At 42.1% G+C, this 22,696-nt stretch overlaps 2 protein-coding genes across 3 annotated transcripts in view; one reads left to right on the top strand and one right to left on the bottom strand.

Moving 5' to 3' along the window:
- Window positions 1-13,447, bottom strand: part of ABCE1 (ATP binding cassette subfamily E member 1) — a 29,484-nt gene extending 16,037 nt beyond the window's left edge. Inside the window, exons 1-8 of one of the 2 annotated variants that reach the window (XM_040967271.1) lie at window positions 13,317-13,447; window positions 6,568-6,699; window positions 5,353-5,438; window positions 3,093-3,190; window positions 1,770-1,887; window positions 1,339-1,476; window positions 1,128-1,197; window positions 604-700 (exon numbers count right to left, since the gene is read on the bottom strand). In XM_040967271.1, coding sequence (XP_040823205.1) covers window positions 604-700; window positions 1,128-1,197; window positions 1,339-1,476; window positions 1,770-1,887; window positions 3,093-3,190; window positions 5,353-5,438; window positions 6,568-6,670 — 710 coding nt within the window. In that variant the 5' untranslated portion in view covers window positions 6,671-6,699; window positions 13,317-13,447. Of the gene's footprint in view, window positions 1-603; window positions 701-1,127; window positions 1,198-1,338; window positions 1,477-1,769; window positions 1,888-3,092; window positions 3,191-5,352; window positions 5,439-6,567; window positions 6,897-13,316 lie in introns of those variants that run through there. The other variant, XM_040967270.1, reaches the window with a different exon arrangement.
- Window positions 13,448-13,550: 103 nt separating this feature from the next.
- ANAPC10 (anaphase promoting complex subunit 10) overlaps window positions 13,551-22,696 on the top strand; it is a 66,930-nt gene continuing 57,784 nt past the window's right edge. The window contains exons 1-2 of the mRNA XM_040967095.1: window positions 13,551-13,630; window positions 15,007-15,134. Of these exons, the coding sequence (XP_040823029.1) occupies window positions 15,020-15,134 (115 nt within the window). The 5' untranslated portion in view covers window positions 13,551-13,630; window positions 15,007-15,019. The remainder of the gene's footprint in view (window positions 13,631-15,006; window positions 15,135-22,696) is intronic.

The following is a 22,696-nucleotide window of genomic DNA, read 5'->3' as shown; positions in this document are numbered from 1 at the left end:
GGAGAAATGAAGTCGTTTGGAGTATTTCTCTATATTAGCTAAATCAGCAGCATCACAGTAAAAAGCCTTTTGCATAGAATTATACAATTCTGGGAGAAAGGCTAGCCAGCAACGGATGCCAGAGTAGAAATAAGGAAAACCAATGCGGCTTAAATGACTGAGAGAAAAAGACCACAAGGTAGGAAGGAAATGTCTTGTTTTTATTCCCTTCACATGGCATGCTACCTTGATTTGAGGTGAGCTCAAAGGTCACACGTTTTACTTGAGATAGTTATAAAAAGTTTGCCAGCCTGTTTGAGAAGCTTGTCTTAAATGTCTTGCTCATAAAAAGATAGTTTAAATTACAAATACCTGATTTTGTATTAAAAGGCTTTGGAACTTTACATAAACTACTTTCCTATACAAATTATAGCTTTTTCCTCTGGGGAATGACAAAAAAAAGAGTAGTAGATGCACAATTACTTCAACTTACGAGATTTTAGGAATACCAGAGCATCTGATATCATTTCAATTTTTTTTGAAAACTATCCATTTTACTAGTAGCATTACTGATGAAAACCTAAATTAAGTATGAAGACATATAAAAAGTATAAAGTAACCTACATATCAGCTTTCTGTATGCAAACAACAGCACAAGCAAATCTCTGCAACTCTCCTCCTGAAAGATCTTCAACATTTCGTTCCTTTAGGTGGGTCAAATCTATGAGGAACATAGAGGCAGTGTATTCAATATTATAAATTTTACATTCAGGCTTCCAAGCAAAATGTATACTGATTAAGTACTGTCTAAAATGCTTGGGACTAGAAGTATTTGAATTCTAAGTTATCACATTTAAAAATATTTGCAGAGTATGGTGGTTGAACATCGCTAATGCAGTAAACGGAAACTTTTGACTGTAACGCTGGTTTTCCAAAAAATTTTTTGGAGCATTTCAGGTTAGAATTGCTCAACCAGTACTGCATGTCACCACTCTGGGCCTGGAAGACACTTCATTCGGAAATGGCTGTTATATAAAAAGTATGTTAAACAGCAATTTTCCCCAGATAGCTCAATAATCCACATAAAATGTGTATATTTATCATCTTAATTCAAGCCCCACTAAAACAGAAACACTACAAACACTTACCAAGCTGCTGACACACAATTGCCTGGGTCTTTGTTTCATCTTTTCGGTCCAAAATAGACCCCACTGTCCCCTGTCACAACAGACCAGAGACAGTTGTCACTAATTTCCTTTAATATTAAAAAGGATCTCAAAGTCAAGCAAGTTACCACGTATCATGTAAAGTACCATCAGCATCTACAGTACATAAATTGTTCCTAGGAAAGCAACTGACCTTTGCAGCCTTGGGAATCTGATCCACATACTGAGGCTTGATGATGGCTTTCAGGTCATCTTCCAGAATCTTGGTGAAATAATTTTGTAACTCAGATCCACGGAAGTAAGTCAAAATTTCTTGCCAGTCGGGAGGATCCTAAAGATACACACATAATTATCTGAACTTCAATTATTAAATAAAAAAAAAAAGAGACCAAATGAATGTCATACAGAATAGAACATATATCCAAGTAGAATAATTCCAATCTAGGAGACAGATTTTTCACTTAGGTAATACTAATACACCTTAATTAAAAACACATAGTTTTAGAATACTATTCTGAAATAGTTGAAATAATCTTGAAAACAAGAATTTAATCTACCTCCCCTAAAAAAATCACATCAAAATGGCCCAAGGTACTAATTTTTATAAGATTTTATAATACATACATCGTATTTTCCAAGGTTTGGCTTTTGTTTCCCTGCTAAAATTTTTAAAGCAGTTGATTTTCCAATACCATTAGTTCCAACTAGTCCAAGGACTTCACCTGGACGAGGGATAGGCAACCTGTTGTAAGTACACAAACAATAATAAAAATTCAGAAGAAAAAGCACATATTACCAGAATCATGTATTTTAATGCACTTGCACTTCACACACATCCACTAACAAGCTAAAAAACAGATGTCAGATATTATTGCCTAGTAGAAGAAACAACCACCAGCCAGATTAACTAAACTGTTGTTAGATATGCATCCATAATCAGCTGTTAATTTCATTTTTTCAATTTCGATTATAAAGTAACATTTTCCTTTACAGAAGGTTCAATTTTAAGTACAACAAAATGCTCTGGTACAAAATTCCATAGCAGGTGCACCCTCACCTTTTTTTTTTTCCTGGCCTGCCATTTACTTACAAGGAGAGAAGTGCCAGATCAACCAGAAATATTCCACTTCATTCTCCCTGCTGCAGCAGGCCTCTATGTGCTGGCAGGTTAAGAAATTCTTTTTAGTAGTAAAATTTAGAATCCCAAATTCAAAATATTAATGTGTAGCAGCTTAAAACTTATGAGTATGAATTTGTGTATGATTTAATAATGCATGACCAAATTCAGAGTGTACATTTGAAGAACTGTAGATGAAAGGCCTGAACAAAACGGGGACTGGCACTTTGGCATAATGGCCAACTTGCTAGCAGTTACACCAGCATCCCATGGAATTCCACTTCTGGTGTAACTCTGCCATTGGCTTGACAGAGCGAGGGAAGATGATCCAAGTGTCCCTGACACCCATGTGGGAGACCCAAATGAAGTTCCTGGCTCTGGTCTTGTCCAGCCTGACTACTGTGACCACTGGGGAAGTGAGGCAGTGAATGGACGACCTCTGTTTTCCCCTTTCTCTGTATCTCTGCTTTTTAAACATATAAAGAAATCTTAAAAAAGGGCAAATTTCCTTAAAACTTATCTGGGCATAACCAGTATGAATAGTGAATGAATACCATGCATAAATTAGAATCACCATTGACTTACTCAAGTCATTAAGGTGCAGAAAAACACCCAAATTAAGGTGAAACATGACCATTAATTTTAGAAGTCACCAGCATATTTTAAATATTACAATGATCAACTGCTAAATACAGAGTGATTCTTGATACTATTTCTCTGGTGCATTATCAATACCATCTGCTTCCACTTTAACATTTCTCCAAATAGTCTAAATGTATTTTACTCTTAATTTGTCTGAAGTAAAGAGGAATGTTGACTTGAATATATACCTGTGAAGTTTGAAGGCATTGGCACAATATCGATGTGTTGTTTCTTTTTCCAAGTTGCTTGGTAAATTGACAATTGATAAGGCGCCAAAGGGGCATTTCTGTTATTTAAGATAAAGAATTAATTTTGTATTAATTTATAGAAATATACACATTACTGAATGGATAGAGAATATTTTATAAACAATTTTCAAACATAGGAGTTTCATAAAGATGTGAAGTACTATTTCTTTTTCTTATTTACTCAAAGGACTGAGGTTCTTGAAGGCCAGAATTATTGCTTAATATGATATGCCATAAGTGATTTGTACACTTAGACATTTAATAAATGTTTAATCCTTAGTGAAAAAATTAGAGGTTTTCCATTTTTTCCCTAATCAAACAGAGAAAGCTAAGAGACAAAAAAATTGATTTATGGCTCCATGTTCTATCAGTAATGAACATTTTCTCCTCCTTAGATTATTACTATCCCTACATATCCCTTCCTTTCCATCTTACAAATTGTTCAAAGTCACGGTCTGTACTTCTGGAATATTTTCAGTCTATCAATAACTAGCATGTTTGTATTTACTGAAGATTCATGTCTTTTTCTGATGTGCCTGTGTTATATCTTATATGAAAGAGATGCTTCAATTTTGAACAATTTCACACATACACAAATAAGTCATTACAGGAAAAGATATTCAAATAACACTTGACTATCAGGTAAATGTTCAAGAACAAGAATGAGAAAAACAAGGGCATTTAAAAATTGGAACTTTTCTCACAAGTAGACAACTACAGCAGTAGAGCTAAACAATATAACTTCAGATTATGGATGTATTTAGTTGACATGTTCAATGAGCTCAGGGATCAGCTCAAAAGTTTGTACATATAAAGTACAGTGAATTTTCATGTTGAAATCATAATCAAAAATCTTTTATTTTCTAATAAAAGTCACTTTTACATTTGATTCCAGCCAAAAGCCCAAGAAGCGACGTAACTACTACTTCTAATGCAAACTTTTTTTCAAGGTACACTTTTCCACCAATAGAGTTACCTCCATTTAAAGAGTATCTCTGCTAGAACCTTCTTAATCAATATATACATATATAGTTTACTGGCTGAAAATCATTTAAGCTTCTCTAAATCTACAAGAAAAAAACCATATCCAGAGTTGATATGGACATCTTCAGAAGGTTTGTAGAAAACACATATTACTAATAACTAGGTTAGGAATTTAAAAAAATTTTACACAAAATAATTTATCTCTTAACCCACATTTCCATGAAGTATTTGAAGCCCTTTACTGTATATAAGGTGATTGTAAGCAGCATAAATTTCAGGGTGTATACATGTCTCTCATTAGCATGCAATTAATTAGCTATTTAAAATTCTGGAATTTCAATTTTCTGTAGCTGTGAAGTCATTCACAGGTGACATATAGTGTTCAAAATCAGAGTTTCAGCATGAGGAACACAGGCAGACATTTAATGAATCACTAATGAGTATCTGCTGGAATGCTTTCTGGTTCAATAGAAACTTCAGAAATTCCTGAAATCCTTTTAGATATTTAACCAAAAACTTAAAAACCAAGATAAAATATGAGTTATCCGAACAATTAATAGTACTATGTACATGCTAACCAAAATTGTTTTAATACTATTATCTACAATAAAAATATCCAAATTATTACATTATATATAGTTAGCTCCAAGAAAACATCCTAGAGTTATCTTATGACAATTTTACCATTCATTAGTCAAAAGCCTAATCAAATTGTTCAACACAACCAAAGGTTTGAGGGAGTAAAAAAAAAAATTATATAATCAACGTATAAAGTCAATAGAAACATTATAAAATACAACACAAGCAGCAATTTTTGATAATGTTCCATTTTACAGGCTTTGTCTGAATGCATTTCTGTTTAAAATCTGTGGGACTGAGGTAGGCTTTTCATGCAGTGCTTAAAACACTGCTGTGATGTCCGTGTCCTGTGTCAGAGTGCCTGGTTCAAGTCCTAGAGTTCCTGCTTTTGATTCAGCTTCCTGCTAATACGCAACCCAGGAGGCAGCAAATAATGGCTCTGGCATTCGTGCCCCTACAAGTCCAGAAGCAGAAGCGAGCCTCCTGGCCTGGGTCTATCCAGTCTGGCTACTGCAGGAACTTGGGCAGGAAGCCAGTGGATGGACAGTTTGTGTCTCTGACTCTCAAATAAAATAAATTATAATATGATCAGAATTTCAGGTTATAAATTTGATCTAATAAATGAAATATCATTTACCTTAATACAAATACCACAACCAATACAAAGAGTTTCAGAAATCCATGCTATTTTGCTCTGGGGTGTAACCTCTATGCATAATTTCCCTGGTAAAGGAAAAAATAAAATTAAACCATAGCCCCTGATACTCTTATATTTTGAACATTGTTATTTAGGTAATACGTGTTCCATATTTTTATACAGAAGCAGATTATCAAAAACTACAGCTACAGAAATACATAAACTACAGTGTCTTAAATCAGTGCTTTTTAGGGTATTAATTTCTGAATTAAATCGTAAATTTATTTTTACTTACAGAATATTCTTATTAGGGAGACAACTGTCATGTATATTTGCTTAGTTCACTATTAAAATACGGCAATTCATAAAATGTGCTTAATAACATCTTTGGTATGGGAGACAATAACCTATGAAATCTAAAGATTCTTTTACGTTTATTAAGTTTATACATTACAAGTGTGTGCGTATATATATATACACACACACACATACATAAAGTGACAATTACTTAACATAGCTCTTAAGTACTATTAACCACTCTAAGTTGTTAGAAATTTAGTCTAAATATAGTCATTCTTAGACTTACGGTAATTACTGACTTTGTAGAACAACACTTTCAGCTGCCTAAATTCTAGTTTGATTCCACATTCAATGAACTTTTAAACATTCCCATCTGTCCAAATAGCTAGAGATTTCAGATGCTTATTCAACTAACCAAGGATGGAAATACCTGTGGGAAACAACTGTTCTATATTTGTTCCATATGGACAAATACAGACTTTACACAGTTGTTTCCTGAATATAGTATGGCAACTGCTTATACAGCACACTGTATTAGGTATCATGTGTAATCTAAAGATGACTGACCATGTATAAGAGGAAATGCACAGGAAATAAGCATATTTGATGCCATCTGATCCAGGGCCCTTGAGTATCACTGGGTTTGTCTACTGGTGGAAGCGGAGGTAGAGAGAGGTCTTGTAACTAACAGCTCCCAGATACAAGGAGACAGATGTTTATGACTTGCCATTTGCCTTTGTTTATAAAAAGAGGCTTGATGGGTCACAGAGCCAATGAAAGAAATTCAGAACCAACTCTAGATTTATTCAAAGAAACTAATGGGGAAAACAAAGTATATGCTGAACCTCATATGCAACTATTACATCACTATCTTCCAAAACCCACTATCCTTAACTGATTGACAGAGTAACTTACCCATTCGAACCACAGGACAACTCTTCTTGCACTCCTGCCGACATTTCTTAGGTTTACACTTGTCATGGTTGACAATAGCAATTCTGGTTAATTTGTCTGCCATAATTTTAAGAAATCAAGAATATCCAGTTTCTATAAAAACAAAAACAAATAAAGTTATGGAAAATTCTATGTAATTAGTTAAGGTAAAGAATTGGCAGATATAAAAGTTAGACAAGAGGACATTAATGATCATCTTGGAGATGACATGACAATCTGGAAATTAGGACTTTAGTAGAGTAGTGAAAACAGTAAAAAAAAAAATCCATCTATAATGCTAATAAGAAATACTTAGAAATACACTTAACAAGAATATATACTTCAGAATATACTTAACAAGATGTGAACATTAAAAGAAACTTTAAAATACCACCAAATGATACAACTGTATAAGTGATATGCAGTCTCAGCTTCTATAATGAATAATCAATAGACTTCACTCTCCCTTGAATTTATACATTTAACCCAGATGGAAGAAGAAACAGATCAGAAAAATTAGACTGAAAACTCATAAGGAAATAATATCAATTAATTACAACCAAGAATGGGGAACTTGCACCTGACATATTAAAAAAGATTCAATGCCTCAGTAATGAACATGTATCAATGCATGAATACAGACAAACAAATACCCATGCACAAAATGTAACATATATAACTATGTTTTTCCTTCCTCCTCCTAACCAAGCATTACTTCACACATTATCCGACTATGATGACAGAAATAAAGGAGGTGGCAAAAATTACTAGGTTGAAAAAAACATTAAGACATGGTTACAAGAATATATTTTAATAAAAACAAAATTAAAAGAGATTAAATATACTGTGTTCTTTTAAAGCTCTTATGAGTCTTGATATGTAATAGTATAATCTACTTTACAGCAATGATCTTAAAGCTGCATAGGTAGGCTTCTCGAGTAGACATTATTTTCCATAGATCTTCATTTGTTAACACTGCAGCTTATTCCAATTTACGGTCAAAGAATCTGAAACCAAAGGACTACAGTTACTAAGACATTCTGTTGGCTTTTCTCTGGATCCCAAGCCTTTTTATTTTGACAGAATGCTTTCATGGCATATCCCTCAAGTCTGTCACACCATCAATATCTTTAGGCTTAGAGGAGGAAGAGAGCTTGCTCCTCAATGTAATCCCAGATCATCTGCTCGCCCCACTCCTAAAAATACACAATTCTGATCACCCAACTCTTTATTCATGTGTGTGTGTGTATATATAGATATCTTTATATGAATATAATTGGGCCCAGCATGGTGGGCTAGTGGCTAAAATCCTCTCCTTGAATGCGCCAGGATCCCAAATAGGCGCCTGCACCTGAGTGGGAGAACCGGAAGAGGCCCTGGGCTCCTACCTTCAGATCGGCTCAGCTCCGGCTGATGCGGTCACTTTATTTATTTTTTTATTGCAAAGTCAGAATGCACATATACAGAGAGGAGGAGAAACAGAGAGGATGATCTTCGGTCCAATGATTTACTTCCCAAGTGGCCACATGGCTAGAGTTGAGCTGATCAGAAGCCAGAGCTTCTTCAGGGTCTCCAATGTGGGTGCAGGGTCCCAAGGCTTTGGGCCATCCTGTACTGCTTTCCCAGGCCACAAGCAGGGAGCTGGATGGGAAGCAGGGCTGCCAGGATTAGAACCAGTACCCATATGGGATCCTGGGCTTTAGTCAAGGACTTTAGTCACTAGGTTACCGCACTGGGCCCTACCTTGTCTTTTAAGCTCCTCTTATTGCTCTTACTGATTTTAGTGTGCTCACAGATGACACTTCTATTAACAGCCTCCTTCTTAATCTGTTAATTCCTCCTGTACCTTTCTGTTCTATACTTCATGGGCAGCCACACCTAGACCTACACATTATCCACAACTGCAATCCTTCCATATAACTTTAATTTCAAATAATCCAATCCCCATCTATCATTTCTTCTCTTGCACCTCATCCCTATATTACATAATAACCTCAAAACCCTTTGATCCTCCCATTCTCAAGCCTATTATCAGCCTCTAAACTCTACCATACTTGCATCATCCCCAGTCCCAGTTAAATTCCACTGCCAATCACTTATACTCCAATAACATTCTTGGTCAAAATTCAACTCTTCACCTGAATCCATACAGGTGAACACAGACAGCAAAAGAAACAAAGCCTGGCCACTATTTCCCTTTAAACTCCTCATTCCAACCAGCAACACTGCTGTGGTCCTTCAGGATTCAGGGGACTGAGCTCAGATACCGAATCAAATACTTAAAGTCTTGCTCATATGGAGGGCTAACTGTATCTATTTAAGACACTCTCTAGACATAACCGTCTAACAACTCTCCTTTTTAAAAAAAAAAATATTTTATTTTGATAATCTTTACATTGTTGATTAGAGAACAAAGGGTCAAGGGCTAAGGAAAGTGGGTAAGACCATTGTTTCACATTCTCTTTTTCTCTCTATGGGGTAAATGAGGAGGTAAACGGAGAAGCCCCACCCAGTCTCCCACCCATCCCAGGGTTCCCTATGTGGGGCATGCTCCAAGGGTACTGCTTAATTAAATGGTTTAGATAGTTCAACAGTTCTGAACTGCTGCCAGTCTTGCCATTCCAAGCATGAGAAATCTCTCCAGAATCTAATGGCTGACATAGTCTACCTTAGAGTCTCCATTTGCCCAGATTTTCACTGCCAACACTTGGCTGGGGTAGTTGATCGATTTGTTCTGTCCTTTGTCAAAACTTTCCCTTCTTTTACATCATCAGCTACTCTACCGGGTCACTCCAGTGAGCAAATCATCTATTACTTGACCTCGGCATCTCCCACTGCTTGCTTTCTCCTCTACTTGTAACAGCTGCCTATACTCTGTACTCAAAGTTCTCTCTCTGTTTTTCACTGCAATCCACTTCAGGCTTTAGTGTCCATTATTTCATAAAAACATGATCTGCTGTCACTGTTCTGCAGAGATAAATCAAATGGTTAATTAACAGACTCTAATAACTACCCATGAAAATCATGTCTTTTCCTTAACAGATAAACCCCTAAGTTGATTCTATCTAGGATATGGCACTTAATTTGGTTTCCTTCTACTTTCCTGGTCACTCCTCTTCATTCCCCAAGCTCTAAATGCTGAGACTTGGCCTTCGGGGCTGGTATCACAGTGTAGCAGGTAAAACCGCCAATTGCAACAGGAGCCTCCCATGCCAGCTGGTTAGTGTTCCCACTGCTCCACTTACAATCCAGTACCCTGTTAACGGTCTGAGAAAAGCACTGGAAAATGACCCAAGGGTTTGGGCTCCTACCACCCATATGGAAGACCTGGAAGAAGCTCCTGGCTCAAGCCTGGTTCACCCGGGCCTTTGGCTATTTGGGGAGTCAACCAGCAGGTGGAAGATCTCTTTTTTAAAAGGGGGTTCAGAGCCCATAGTCCTCCTTTTTTTTTAAAAGCTAAGTTTAACTGTTGTCTTGTGGTTTTACACCCAACTTACCTACTGCAAAACCCAAATTCTAGGTTTAGTCGGGACATGTCCTCTGAACCCTAAATCTGGTCTATCTGGTTACCTTGCCTTGCCAACATTTTTCTCCACAAGGTCTAGTAGGCCACTTCCCATGTGAGCTCTTGAAATTCACAACAGTGATTTTTCCAGGAATCCTGCCTATTTTGTTGAATTGTAATTTTACCTTTCCATTTGTTCAAGCCCAAATCCTTAGAACCATCTTTCACTTACACATACATTAGCCTGTAAAACACGTCAAGAGTCTGAGTGCTTGTGCTGACAGTAGTCTAAGCCATCAGTGTAGTCTACCAGCACCCTAACAGATCTCTGCTTTATCCTTATTTCCTACTCCTACCCTCAAATCTTTCTCAATATAGGAACCTGAGTAGTTTTATTACCAGGAGAGCCTAAGCATGTAATTCCACAAACTTAAAAAATTCTGCACTGGATTCTCTTCCCAAGTCTGAGTAAGAGCCAGCTTCTTCAAATAACCAAGGAGGCACCAAATGGCCTCTCTTCCCTGTCTGAAGTCTTGAGCTACTCCAGCTCTTACCCAGCCGGGCCACAGCGGCGTGGTCTCCTGGTTCCCCACACCCTTTATGCACGTTCTTGCTTCAGGCTGTCAGCACTCTGTTTCTTCCACCTGCAGCATTTTCACCCCCAGAAAAATCGCATGATCACTGCCACTTCTCAGTGAGTCCTCTGGAGTTACACTACCTCAAAATACACATAGCTGTCCTTTGTGACTAGCGTTTTTGCTCTATTTTTCAACTGTCTACTATATGACACATATATACACACCCGTGTATGCACATATTCTCTCTCTCTCATACACAAACATTCGGCATCTCTCCAACATGCACTTTTTCCCTTCCCAAGAAGTACATCATCTCACATGAACTAGGATTTCGGTTTTACTACGTGGATTAGTGCCTAGCACATAAGAGGAGGTCAAGCGTCTCCAGTTAAGCAGTGAGAAAAGTGAGTTTAAAGGTAACATGTAATTTTCTTATAGACCGTAATGGCTTCAAAATGTTTCTATTACCAACATTTTATGTTGACAATTTGCTAAATTATATACTGAATAAGCAAACAAAATCACTCTGGGAAACAACACACTCGTGGGAGAATTGACATACCAAGATGCTCACTCCACTTTAAAAACCAGTCCAGGTCTCGTAAGGTTTAACAGAAAGGAGATGATTCGAATTATTACAAAGCAGCTATCATACTATACATGCCACATAACTAAAATAACTACTTCAAAACCAAGTGATTGTATGAGATGATTTTTACATCTTTTTACTATGATTTTTACAAAATAAAAACATACTAGAGGTGGCTAATGGAGTTATATTTAAAATAACTAACTAAATAAATCACATCCAATTGAATACAAATGTATTACTATTCAATGTATAACATCAATGTATTACTACTAATTAATTGTATAAATACTATTAATTCAATTCCCATGTTAGTTTCCAGAACCCAGGCAAAGCAGTTCCCAAACTTCCTTTTCCAATGGGAACAATGTGGCACAGTGGAATTTGGAAAGAACAAGAATTTTGTGAACAAGGAAAGATTTGAGGATATTACAGATCTGAAGACAAACTGCTCAAAATACACATTCAAAAATGGTCATCAATATCACTCTTCCAGAAGAGAAAAGGAAGGCCTCCACATTAAGCATCCATAGTCTAAGATCAAAATTATTCTATGCAGTGTAAAAGTGCTGAGAAGAGCACCACTAACTAATGCTGTCTGATACTAAGTGTTCTCTGCTGTAGGGGCCCTGCGAGGTAGCCTAGGAGCTGAAGTCCTTGCCTTGCACGAGCCAACATCCCATTTGGGCACTGGTTTGTGTCCCAGCCAGTGGCCCCACTTCCCATTCGGCTCCCTGCTTGTGGCCTGGGAAAGCAGTCGAGGACAGCCCAGAGCCTTGGGACCCCGCACCCGCGTGGGAGACCCTGAAGAAGCTCCTGACTCCTGGTTTTGGATCAGTTCAGTTCTGGCTCTTAGGGTCACTTGGAGAGTTAATCAGCAGATGGAAGATCTTCCTCTGTGTCTCTTCTCCTCTATGTATACCTGATTTTCCAATAAAAATAAACAAGTCTTTTAACAAAACGTTCTCTGCTGTAGTAATAGTGACTAGTCTGGTAAAGCACAGCAGGTTGGGAGTGGTATAAACTCCGATCCAAAGTCTCCCTCTTCCCTCTACAACCTCACTGTTAAATGTTCTTTTGGGAAAGTTTTCCCCTTGTTTAACAATTAAGGAGAACAATTTTTTTTTTTAAACAAAACCTAAACAAGCTAAAAAATGCATCGTCCTCCGCCCCCCAGCTACACTGATTATTACTACCTGGTGATTGGTACAGAATAAATATACTCAGTAAACTAGCCAAATAACTGCAACACAAATGCTACCTTCCAAACAATGCCTACTGAGCAGACTTGTGAAAGACATCAGAAAACCAGCTGTCATGCCAATTATTCCTTACTCCCCCGATTACCAGCAAAAGAGGAGAGTCAGAGAGAGTGTGTGAGAGAGAGAAATGCCACGGTTCATATCACGTGGGAATTCGGCCTTGGCTGTCACTCACACCACACCAAGCGCCCACGAAGGATGAAGTCCTGAACGCTTGTCTACCACCAAACTTGATCTGAACGGAGCTTAAGACAGCATGTATGGAAAGCCGGCTAAGACTGCAAGGAAGCAAGTGCTCTAGGAAAACGAATCCCAAAACGCTTTTACCCCCACTGGGCGACGACGTGGGAGAACCGCCCGTTCGCCCTAGCAGAAAGCCAGAGTGACGGGTGTCCAGCATTTCCACAAAGCCTGGGAGTGGACGGGGAGTACTGGCCTTGGCGGCGGCAAGATGCCATGACTAACGCCACCACCTTCATCCCATGTTGCGAGCAAAGCTGCCATTTCCCAGCGAGCCCACGCGCACGCGGGACACCATGCCCCCTTCTCCCGAGCTCTCGGGGACGCAGCAGCAGGGGCCGAGGGTGGACCCTCCCTGTCCACTGCCACAGGGGCAGGCAACGGCAGCGGCAGGAGGGGCGCGCCGGCCGTTCCAGCTGTCGCCCGGGAGCCGGCTGCCACGCGCCGGCTGCCGCCACCCGAGGCCTAACCCGAGCATCTCGCGGAACGTCCCCACGGCCTCTCCAAAGGGACAGACGCCGGCACACGCCCACGCCTCTTGGGGGCTACTCTCGTACCTGAAGAAAATGATCCCCCCGGTGGAGGGGAGCGCGGAGGCCACGCGAGCTCTCTCGCCTTCACTTCTCAGCCACACGGCGTGTTTCTACGGCCACCGGCCAAGATGGCGGTGTGCGGCCGCCGCCTCGCGCAGACCACAGGGGGACGCACGGCGCGCGCGCGACCGAGCGCCAGGCGGAGTCCTGCGCGCCGCACGTCATTGGCCTGCGACCGCCAGCCGCCGTCGCGGAGCAGCCGGATGGTGCTGGGCGGCGGGGTGGGAGTGGCGCGGAGCTGCGGGAGCGGGAATTGCGGCCCGTGGGATCTGCAAGCCGTAAGTGCCGGAGGTTCTTGCGGCGTGGAACGTAGCCCTACCTAGCCGAAGCAGATGCATGGTCCTACCCCGGGTCTGTGGCTTTTGCCGCTTGCAGCCTCCTGGAGGCTTTAGGCGTTCTAGCACGCCGGTGGGTGTCCAGTGGCACCCTCGAAGTCTGCCCTGTACACTGCCTCCCTTCGCCCCAGCTCTGCTGTGTGTGGTCAGTTATTTGAGGACAGGAACTCAGCCTTTTCTGACCTCCGTGTTTTATCCACTTGGAGGCGTCCAGCGCTAAGACCACGGGTTAATTCTACAACAATGTAGAGTTTGTTTGTTTGTTTTTTCCCTTTTGGGGTGTCAACGTTAGACTAATAAAGATAGGTTTGAGGCTTGCTTGTGTTTTTCTAGCTAGGCCTTACTTATCTTGCAAATAGAATCCGTGCGTCCATTTATTCATTCAGTAAGTTGCGTGCTGAGTGTTGAAATCTCAGACCTTTTCAAAGATTGCATCCCTGTGGCTGCCATTGTCTAATGACTATCAAGTGCTTTTTGTGGACTCTCAGGAAACGCTGTAGGAGCTCCTGGGAGCTGTCAGGGAGGTAGATGTATTATGATACACAGTTGCTAGTATCACAATGTCTAGTAAGTTTTATGTGTTGTTCATAATCCTAGAAAAACTTCATGTCTGCATTAGAATTGCAAAGATGGGAAAAATGAAGTCAACCTTTTCAGATGACATCAACCAGTTCCTACACCTGGAAGCCATTTTTTCTGTCTTCTATGATAGAAGCACATGTCATTGAAAGTTTAAAAAAACGTTTTACGTGCTTATTGCTTGAAAGGCAGAGTTACAGAGCTCTCTTCCATCTGCTGGTTCACTCGGCAGCGTTCAGGGCCTTAACCCAGCGCACCACAACACAGGCCGTGCAGTGAGGCTGTAGATGCTAGGATGGTGTTATTCTTCTCTGCACCCGTGAATACGTACCTACAAGGGAACCAATATTGACATATTCCAGGAGTAAAAATATTTCAATCTGACCTTTGTTTTCAGAATTGCGTAGTGTTGTATAGTTAAAAACCTTTGAAAGCAAAGATAAGTGCACTCAGAGCTGCTCCAAGTCTTAAAGAGAGGCTGAAGTTAGAGTTAATCCTGTGTTCCCTCCACTACATCTGCTGCTTTGTATCTTCTGTCATGTTTCCTGTCATAATATATGAAAGAACAACTGAATTTACAAGATGCTTTAATTATGACCATTGAGTTATATTTGTATTAATCACATTTGGGAAATAAGTAATTACTATGTCTTTGTATAATCTATTAATTTATAGTGTTACCCGCTGTTGAAATATCCTTGGTCCCTGGTGTAATGTGTGTGTTCTTTCTTTTCACATAGAACCCTTTAAAAAATGACCACACCAAACAAGACACCTCCTGGTGCTGACCCTAAGCAGCTGGAAAGGACTGGAACAGTGCGGGAAATTGGGTCACAAGCTGTTTGGTCACTCTCATCTTGCAAACCAGGTAAAAAGAAAATGCAAAACAGAAGAGCTATTGGTAGTCATTTCCTTGTACACTAAACTGATGTGTTCTTTTTTTCCGTAACAGATTTATTTTATTTTTGACCCGTTTATATAGAGTTGAGAAGAATGCACGCCCATGTGGACCACTGATTGGGGCAGGAAGTGTCAAGGGATGGTGAAAAGTAGATGAGACAGCTGCTTCCAATCTTCTCTCTATTTTTCCTGTATCTGAAGGAAAGGGAAAGAGAGTGGGAAGAGGGTAGTGCAGCCTAACCACACCAGTACCCAAAGATGTGGGACAGCCACTTGATGTCATCCTAGGGTCCCTGATGTGGGGCGTGTTCCAAGAGTGCTGCTTAAGTGCTTTTGATGGTTCTGAGATGCTGTTGATTTCATTGCTGCAAGTTTGAGAAAATCCCTACAAAGTCCCTTGGCTGACATAGGCCACCTCAGAGTCTTCACTTGTCCCGATACTCACCATCAGAACTTGGACAGGAAAGTTGTCCAATTTGTTCTGCCCTCCATGGTATTAGATGTCCGCTGCAGGCCTCAATGAACTGACCGTCATGTCCCCCATCAATGGGTGCTGCAGCCTGGCTAAGCCTGTTCGACCCCACTATCCAGCTCACTTTTATGCCAGCAGGCATCACCGTCTGTCCAGTAAGGCCTACCCCCAGACCTGGTTCTCATGCTCACCAGTGGGAACTGCAGCCCATCCGAGGGATGCCTACAGTTTCCCTACTAGGTCCACTCCCAATCCTGGATCTTGCTGTCTCCAGGTGGTATTGTGGTCCAGTCTGACAGGACTTGTCCCCTGTCCTTGCATTTGCCAGCTAATATTGTGGTGCAGCCTGACTCTTTTAACACACATGGAGGTCAACGGATTTTGTAGCCCTGCCCACCTGGTCTGCTCTAAGTCCCAACTCATGCTCACCAGCAGGAGCAGTGGCCTAGCAGGGAAGTTGCCATAGCCCCCTTACTGGGCTCACACCGCCACACTGGGTCTTGCATGTACTATTGAATACTGCGACTTGTTTTGGCATGGCCTACCTCATGTCAGCATTCGCAAGCAGGTGCTTCAGCTTCACTCAGTCTGGTGTGGCCCCAGTCCCAGGTCATGCTGGTGGGTGCTTCAGCCTAGCCTAGGCTGGACTGCCCACAGTTCCAGCTCTGATGTGAACTGGCTGGTGTTGTGCATGTGGCCTTCCTGGTTCTCAGATCTTCCAGTGGGTGCTATGAATTGGCTCAGGCCTGTCTGCTCCCAGACCTGACCCACACATATGCTGGTGGGTACTGTAACCTGACCTGGTCTGGGATGCTCCTAGCTTTGGTTCTTGTGCTCACCTGCAGGGACTGTGTCCTGACAGAGGAGTTCCCCAAGCTCCTTTATCAGGTCACCTTCCAGTCACAGATCTCACAGACACCAGTGGGTAGTTGGCCCAGGCTGACTTGGCCCACCTCCTGTCCTTGCAGGTATAGTGGCCTTGCCCAAGTGACCCGCACCCATTTGAGTTCTTATCATTGGGTGCTACATTCCAGCCCTGCCTTGTCCATCCCCAGACTTGGCTGTCACATAGCTCAGTAGGACCCGAAACCTGTCCCAACCAGTCTTATACCCATTCTGGCTCTTGCAAGCACCAACAGGTGCTGGAGCCTAGCCCAGTTTGGCATACCCCAGACCCAGTCCACACTTATGCTGAGGGGTGCTATAGCCATGTCCAGCCCACATTGCTGCCCCCTTTCTGGATGTTGTGCTCACCAGTGGGAACCACAGCCCAGCTGCGACACCCCCTTAGCTCCCCTCCAGGCCTGCTTCAGCCACAGATTGTCGTTGTGCCGGTGGTTGCTTTGATCCAGCCTGACATAGCCCATCCCCTGGCTTAGCCTTGGCCATAGATGCTGTAGCTTGGGCTGGCCTGGCCTGCCTCTAGTCCTAGTTTTCACAGGTATGTGCCACAGCTTAGCCCTGTACAAACTTCCCCCATCTCTGGCTTTCATGCAAACCAGTAGGTGTAATAGCCTAGCCTGGAATGGCTCTCACACACTCATCCTGGCTCCTGCACATGCCACTGTGATATGATTTGGCCTCCCGCTACCAGATCTATTGCCCCAGAGACAACCCACACACATGCTGACAAGTGAAGCAGTCCTGCCTGGCCTGACCAACAGCCAGCTCTGACTTATGTACTCACCAGCAGGAGCTACCGGCCACCAGGCAAGTTCCCTAAGTTCCTGCAACAGGCCCACTCCTAGACCCAGATCTGACATGTGCCAGTGGGCGGTAGGCATTGACTTGGCACAGTTGGCCACTAGTGTCAGCCTTTGCATGTGCTGATGGATGTTGTGGCCCAGCTGCCCCACACCGTATCTTGGTTGCACCTACAGGTGCTGCAGCCTGGACCAGCCCAACCTGTTCTCTATCCCAGTACCCATGAGTGTTACTGAGTAACATGGTCCTGCCTAGCTCAGCCTGTCACTACCCTAGCCCTTGAGCAAACCAGCTCATGTGGTAGTTCCACAAGGGTAAGCCCACAAATCCCCCACAGGATCTAACTCCAGACCCAGGTCTCTTGCATGATGGTCGTGGCCCAGCCTAATGTGGCCCATCCCCTATTCCAACACCCACTGGTGGGTGCTGTGGTCTAACCCTGACAGGTAGGCTTTCTAGCCCTAATTTTAGTGTCAGTGGTGGTTGATGGTATCTAGCCCAGCTCAGGTTTCCACATGGGTGGATGCATAGGCCTGACCCAGGAAGGTCCTCTAGCTTCCCCCTCTTGAAACTTCTTGGTCTCAGCCCCCTTGCTTACCTGCAAGTATAGTGTCCTTGTCAGCAGAAGGCCCTCAGAAGTCATACTCTGAACAGAGTTAACATACTCTGTTAACATACTCCCAACAGTTCCCTGCCCACCAATCCCAATATCATCTTCCCTGAGCAATCCACAATCTCCATGCCCAGGATCACTTCGGTTCCCCAAGATCGCTTCGGTTTCCCAGCCTGGTCTTTTGGTCAGGTGGTACGCTGGTCTGTAGCCCTGCCCACCCACTTGAGACCCAAGCTCATGCATGAGTTCCCATTCCTGGACTTCTGGCATGCATGCTGGCCTGGGACCTTACCCCTCCATCTGCCCAGGACCCAAGCAAGTGCATGAATCTCCAAGCCCAGCCCACTAGCACACTACAGCTGTTCAACCTGGAGCCTTACGCCGCAACCCACCCATCAGACCCAAGCACATGCACAAGTCCCCAGGCCCGCTCTGCCAGCCCCTGGTATGAGGTCCCAGGCCCTAGAGCTCACAGAAGGAAGCCCTTGGCCAGACTGAAGTGTTTTTTTGTTTGTGTAAATGGCTTAAGTCTAATGAAATGTATTTATAGATTGTCTCTTTCCAGTTGCTTCATCTAATTAGATTTAATGACATGTGTCATAAAGTCTCTTTCTTTTCCTGTATCTCTGCTATAATTCAGTTGTCATTTAATTACCTTTTTTGGATGTTGATGGCTATTTCTCAAGATAGGGTAGTGATTTTTTAAAAAATTTTTCTTTGAGTAATTACATTTCCCCAAATAATTTTACTGTATTCTTGATAAGGAATTTTTGAGAGAGTTTTGTTTTTCTCAAAAAGTCGTGAATATTGTTTTATTGTCCTCTTTTGCCATGTTGCAGGTAAGGAAGCCTGTATTCATTTTGTTTGGTTTTGTTCTTTCTGGAAGCATATAAAATTCTCCTCTTTCTTGGGAGGTTAACACTTTTGCCAGGGTACGTGTGTGTTTTCTCATGTATGTATCCCAAAGTTTGATAAGCGTTTCCAGTCTGTGCACTCAAGCTCAGAGAAATTTCAAGCTCGAAGATGTTGACTGGGAGTTGGTGGAACTGGATAGCTTTGTATTTTTTCAGCTCTTAGGGCACTAAGTAAGTTGTTGGCTATTATTTATTTTGGTAGATGTGCTTTTTCAAGTTGAGGAAGTTTCCCCCTTTGGTGTGAGGTGAGCTTTTGTTTTGTTTTGTTTTGTTTTGTTTTTTTAGTTATTTTTATTGGAAAGGCAAGTAAGACTTATGGAGAGGAGAGATGGACACAAAGATCTCCCATTTGCCGGTTCACTCCCCATATGGCCGCAGTGGCCAGAGCTGAGTTGCTCCCAAGCTGGGAGCCAGCTACCTTTTCCAGGTCTCCCATCTGGGTGCAAAGTTCCAAGGACTTGGGCCATCCTCTACTGCTTTCCCAGGGTGTAAGCAGAGAGCTGCCAGGACACAAACTGACACTGGTAAGGGATCCTGGCATTTGCAAGGTGAGGATGTAGTCATTGAGCCACCTTCACACCAGGCCCTTTGTGTTCTTATCTTGAATAGGTACTGAATTTTATCAGTGCTTTTTCTACTCATCAGATCATCTGATTTTTATTTTTAGCATGTTGAACTGGTGGTCCAGGAGTTTTTAATCTCCCAAAGGAGTGCACACAGCATGTCTGGCGTTAGTGAGCTGGCTGTAGCCGTGATTTCTGACCTCAGTTTTATGTTAGACCTAGGAATTATTGATTTTCAATTTTTCCTTTTTTTTTTTTTCTTGTTGGAAGGATGTGACATTTCCAAGCTCTTTATGTGTCAGACCAGAAGTCAGAAATTCTTCCTTTTGCTTTTTAAACTGCAACTATCTTTTGATTTATGGTGGGTTACCCAGGGCACATTTTTGGCCCTCTCGGTGAGAGCCTATGAGGATGCACGCATCCCACAGCAGAGACCCTGAGTTCCATCCCCAGCTGCAGCTCCTGACTACAGCTTCCTGCTAATGGGCACCCTGGCTGAGCCAGAGCCAGCATGCTGGCTGAGAGCTAAGGCTCCTGCCTCCCACGTGGGACAGCCAGATGGAGTTCTCAGCTCCCGGCATCGCCAGTCTCCTGGCTATCGGCATGTTCCTTTTTTCTCTGTCTCACCTGTGTTTGTCTCTCAAATAAATAAAAATATTTTAAACAACATATTAGGGAATATTGCTTTGTTTTCTTTTATTGGGAGCAGTTATCATTTACACTTCATGTATTTATTGATGCAATCGGCTTTAAATCACCCATGTTACAATTTGTTTTGTTTTTATTCTGGTTTGTTTTTACCTCTTTATTTTTTGCTTGTTTTTGGATGAATTGAATGTATTTTCTGGTTCTCCTGTATCCCCTTAGTTACATTATCTTACGTTATTCTTTGTGAAAACTTTTAGTGGCTCTCTGAGGATTACAGTGTGTTTCAAGTGATCACAGTTTACCCTCAAGTAATAGTGTGGGATTGTAGGAATAGTATGCAAATTTTCTAAAAGAATGCTTTTAATTCCTCTCTCTCAGCCTTAATGCCTTTGTCATATAGTTTACATCTTCATGCTTTGCACCCAAAATATTACCATTGTCATTTTGTTTTTAAAAATCATTTATTCTGTAGGGCAATTAAAATGTCTTATGTTTACCTTAAAATTTTTAATTTATGGAACTTTTCATCTCTTTGAGTAAATCTAGATTTCTGTCTGGTACCTTATTTTTTCTTCTGGAAAGCTTTAACATATTACAAGTCTACTAGCCATGCTTGATTGAAAAACATCTTCACTTGGTTTTCATTGTTGTACCATGTTATCCCTGCATAGAATTTTGAATTGGCAGGTTTTTTTTGCATTTAATAGTTTATCTTTTTTTTTTTAAGATTTATTTATTTTTATTGCAAAGCCAGATCTACAGAGAAAAGGAGAAACAGAAAAAAAGACCCTGCATCAGCTGGTTCACTCCCCAAGCATCCGCAGTGGCCAGAGCCAAGCCAGTCTGAAGCAGGGAGTCAGGACCCCTCTCTTTTTTTTTTTTTTTTTTAAAGACCTGTTTTTATTATTTTTTTATTGGAAAGGCAGATATACAGAGAGGAGAGACAGAGAGGAAGATCTTCCGTCCAATGATTCACTCCCCAAGTGAGCGCAACGGCCAATGCTATGCCGATCCAAAGCCAGGAGCCTCCTCCGGGTCTCCCACGCAGGCGCAGGGTCCCAAAGCTTTGGGCCGTCCTTGACTGCTTTCCCAGGCCACAGGCAGGGAGCTGAAAGGGAAGTGGAGCAGCTGGGACATGAACTGGTGCCCATATGGGATCCCAGTGTAAGCAAGCGGGGGACCCCAGCCACTAGGCTACCATGCTGGGCCCCCCTCTAATACTTTAAAGATATCTTTCATGTATCTTCTGGCTTATAGTTTCTAATGTGAAGTCTGCTGTAATTAATGTGACTTTTTGTGGCTGCTTTCAATATTTTCTCTGACTTCCAGCAGTTTATATATGAAATGTGTGTGCGTGCACATGGGTACATTTGTGTGATTATTGCTCCTGTGTGGGGTTCACTAAAATTTTTTAGTCTTTGTTTTGATGCTTTTCAAGAGTTATAAAAATGTTTGGTACAGTTTCTTCAAGTATTTTGTCTGTTCCCTTCTCTAATTATCTAGGAATTTGGGAATCTAATTATACATATGCTTGGATATTTAAATTTGCCATGCCATTTAGAATTGCACCATAGGTTTTTTTTAAGATGATGTTTACATAGTTGATCAGGTGGGTCGGATCTAAGGTTAGGGAGAAGTGGGTGTGACCATTGTTTCCAAGCTTTCTATTTCTTCTTCCAATTTCTGAGGGGAGGGGAGAGATAGGGACATTTAGCATATCCAGCCCTCCAATTATCCCTGTACCCAAGGACGGGGAAAGGCCACCCAATATCAATCCAGGATCACAATGACATGTTCTGAAGGTTCTGCCCAGGTAGCTGCGATAGTTTCAAAATGCTTTGGATCACGCCGATCTGTGGATGAGGAATCCCTTCCTGTGTCCATTGGCTGACACCATCGACCTTATAGTCTTCCTTTGCCCAGATATTTGCTATCATTGTTTGGCTGGGATAGTTGTCCATATGTTCTGTTCTCCATCCTCTGCTATGGCACTACATGTCCTCTGGGGACCCCAGTGAGCTACCATGTCCTCCATGAGCGCCACATTCTGCTATCTAGCACTCCATCCTCTACACTGAGGAGGATCAGTTCTCCTAGGTGAGCTCATGGACCTGAGCCAGGCGAGTGAGCCATGCTGGAACCCCCACTGATAGGGCTCACAGATCCAACACCCAGTGCACAGGTGGGTCCAAGGACCTGAGATGCAGGCCCTCCAGACCCCCCACCCCTGGGGCTCACAGACCCGACATGACACCCACCACCCCCAGACTGACATGGCTCATTTTTTCTCAGCCTCAACCTGTGGGTACTTCAGCCTAGTTTGAGCCAATCTGCCCTAAGTTTTAGCCTGTGTTGGTTGGTGGTGCAGCCTAGCTTTTTCCAGTCTGCTCCAAGTCCCAGCTTGAGTGTGCACTGGTTGGTGATATGGCCCAACTCGGCTCCTCCTGTACCACATCCTGGTTCTCGGAGCTGCCAGTGATATTATGAACTGGCCTAGCCTGTTCCCACGCCCAGCCTGATCCATCCACATGTATGCCAGCAGGTAACTGTGACCTGATCTGATTTGGGCTGCTTCTTGCCTTGGTTCTTGCACTTAACTGCAGGAGCTGCAAGCTG

Source organism: Ochotona curzoniae, unplaced genomic scaffold (assembly GCF_017591425.1).
Source record: "Ochotona curzoniae isolate NIBS_2020 unplaced genomic scaffold, NIBS_Ocur_1.0 scaffold_4506, whole genome shotgun sequence".
Classification (NCBI taxonomy): domain Eukaryota; kingdom Metazoa; phylum Chordata; class Mammalia; order Lagomorpha; family Ochotonidae; genus Ochotona; species Ochotona curzoniae.
This window is presented reverse-complemented; position numbering and strand designations above follow the sequence as displayed.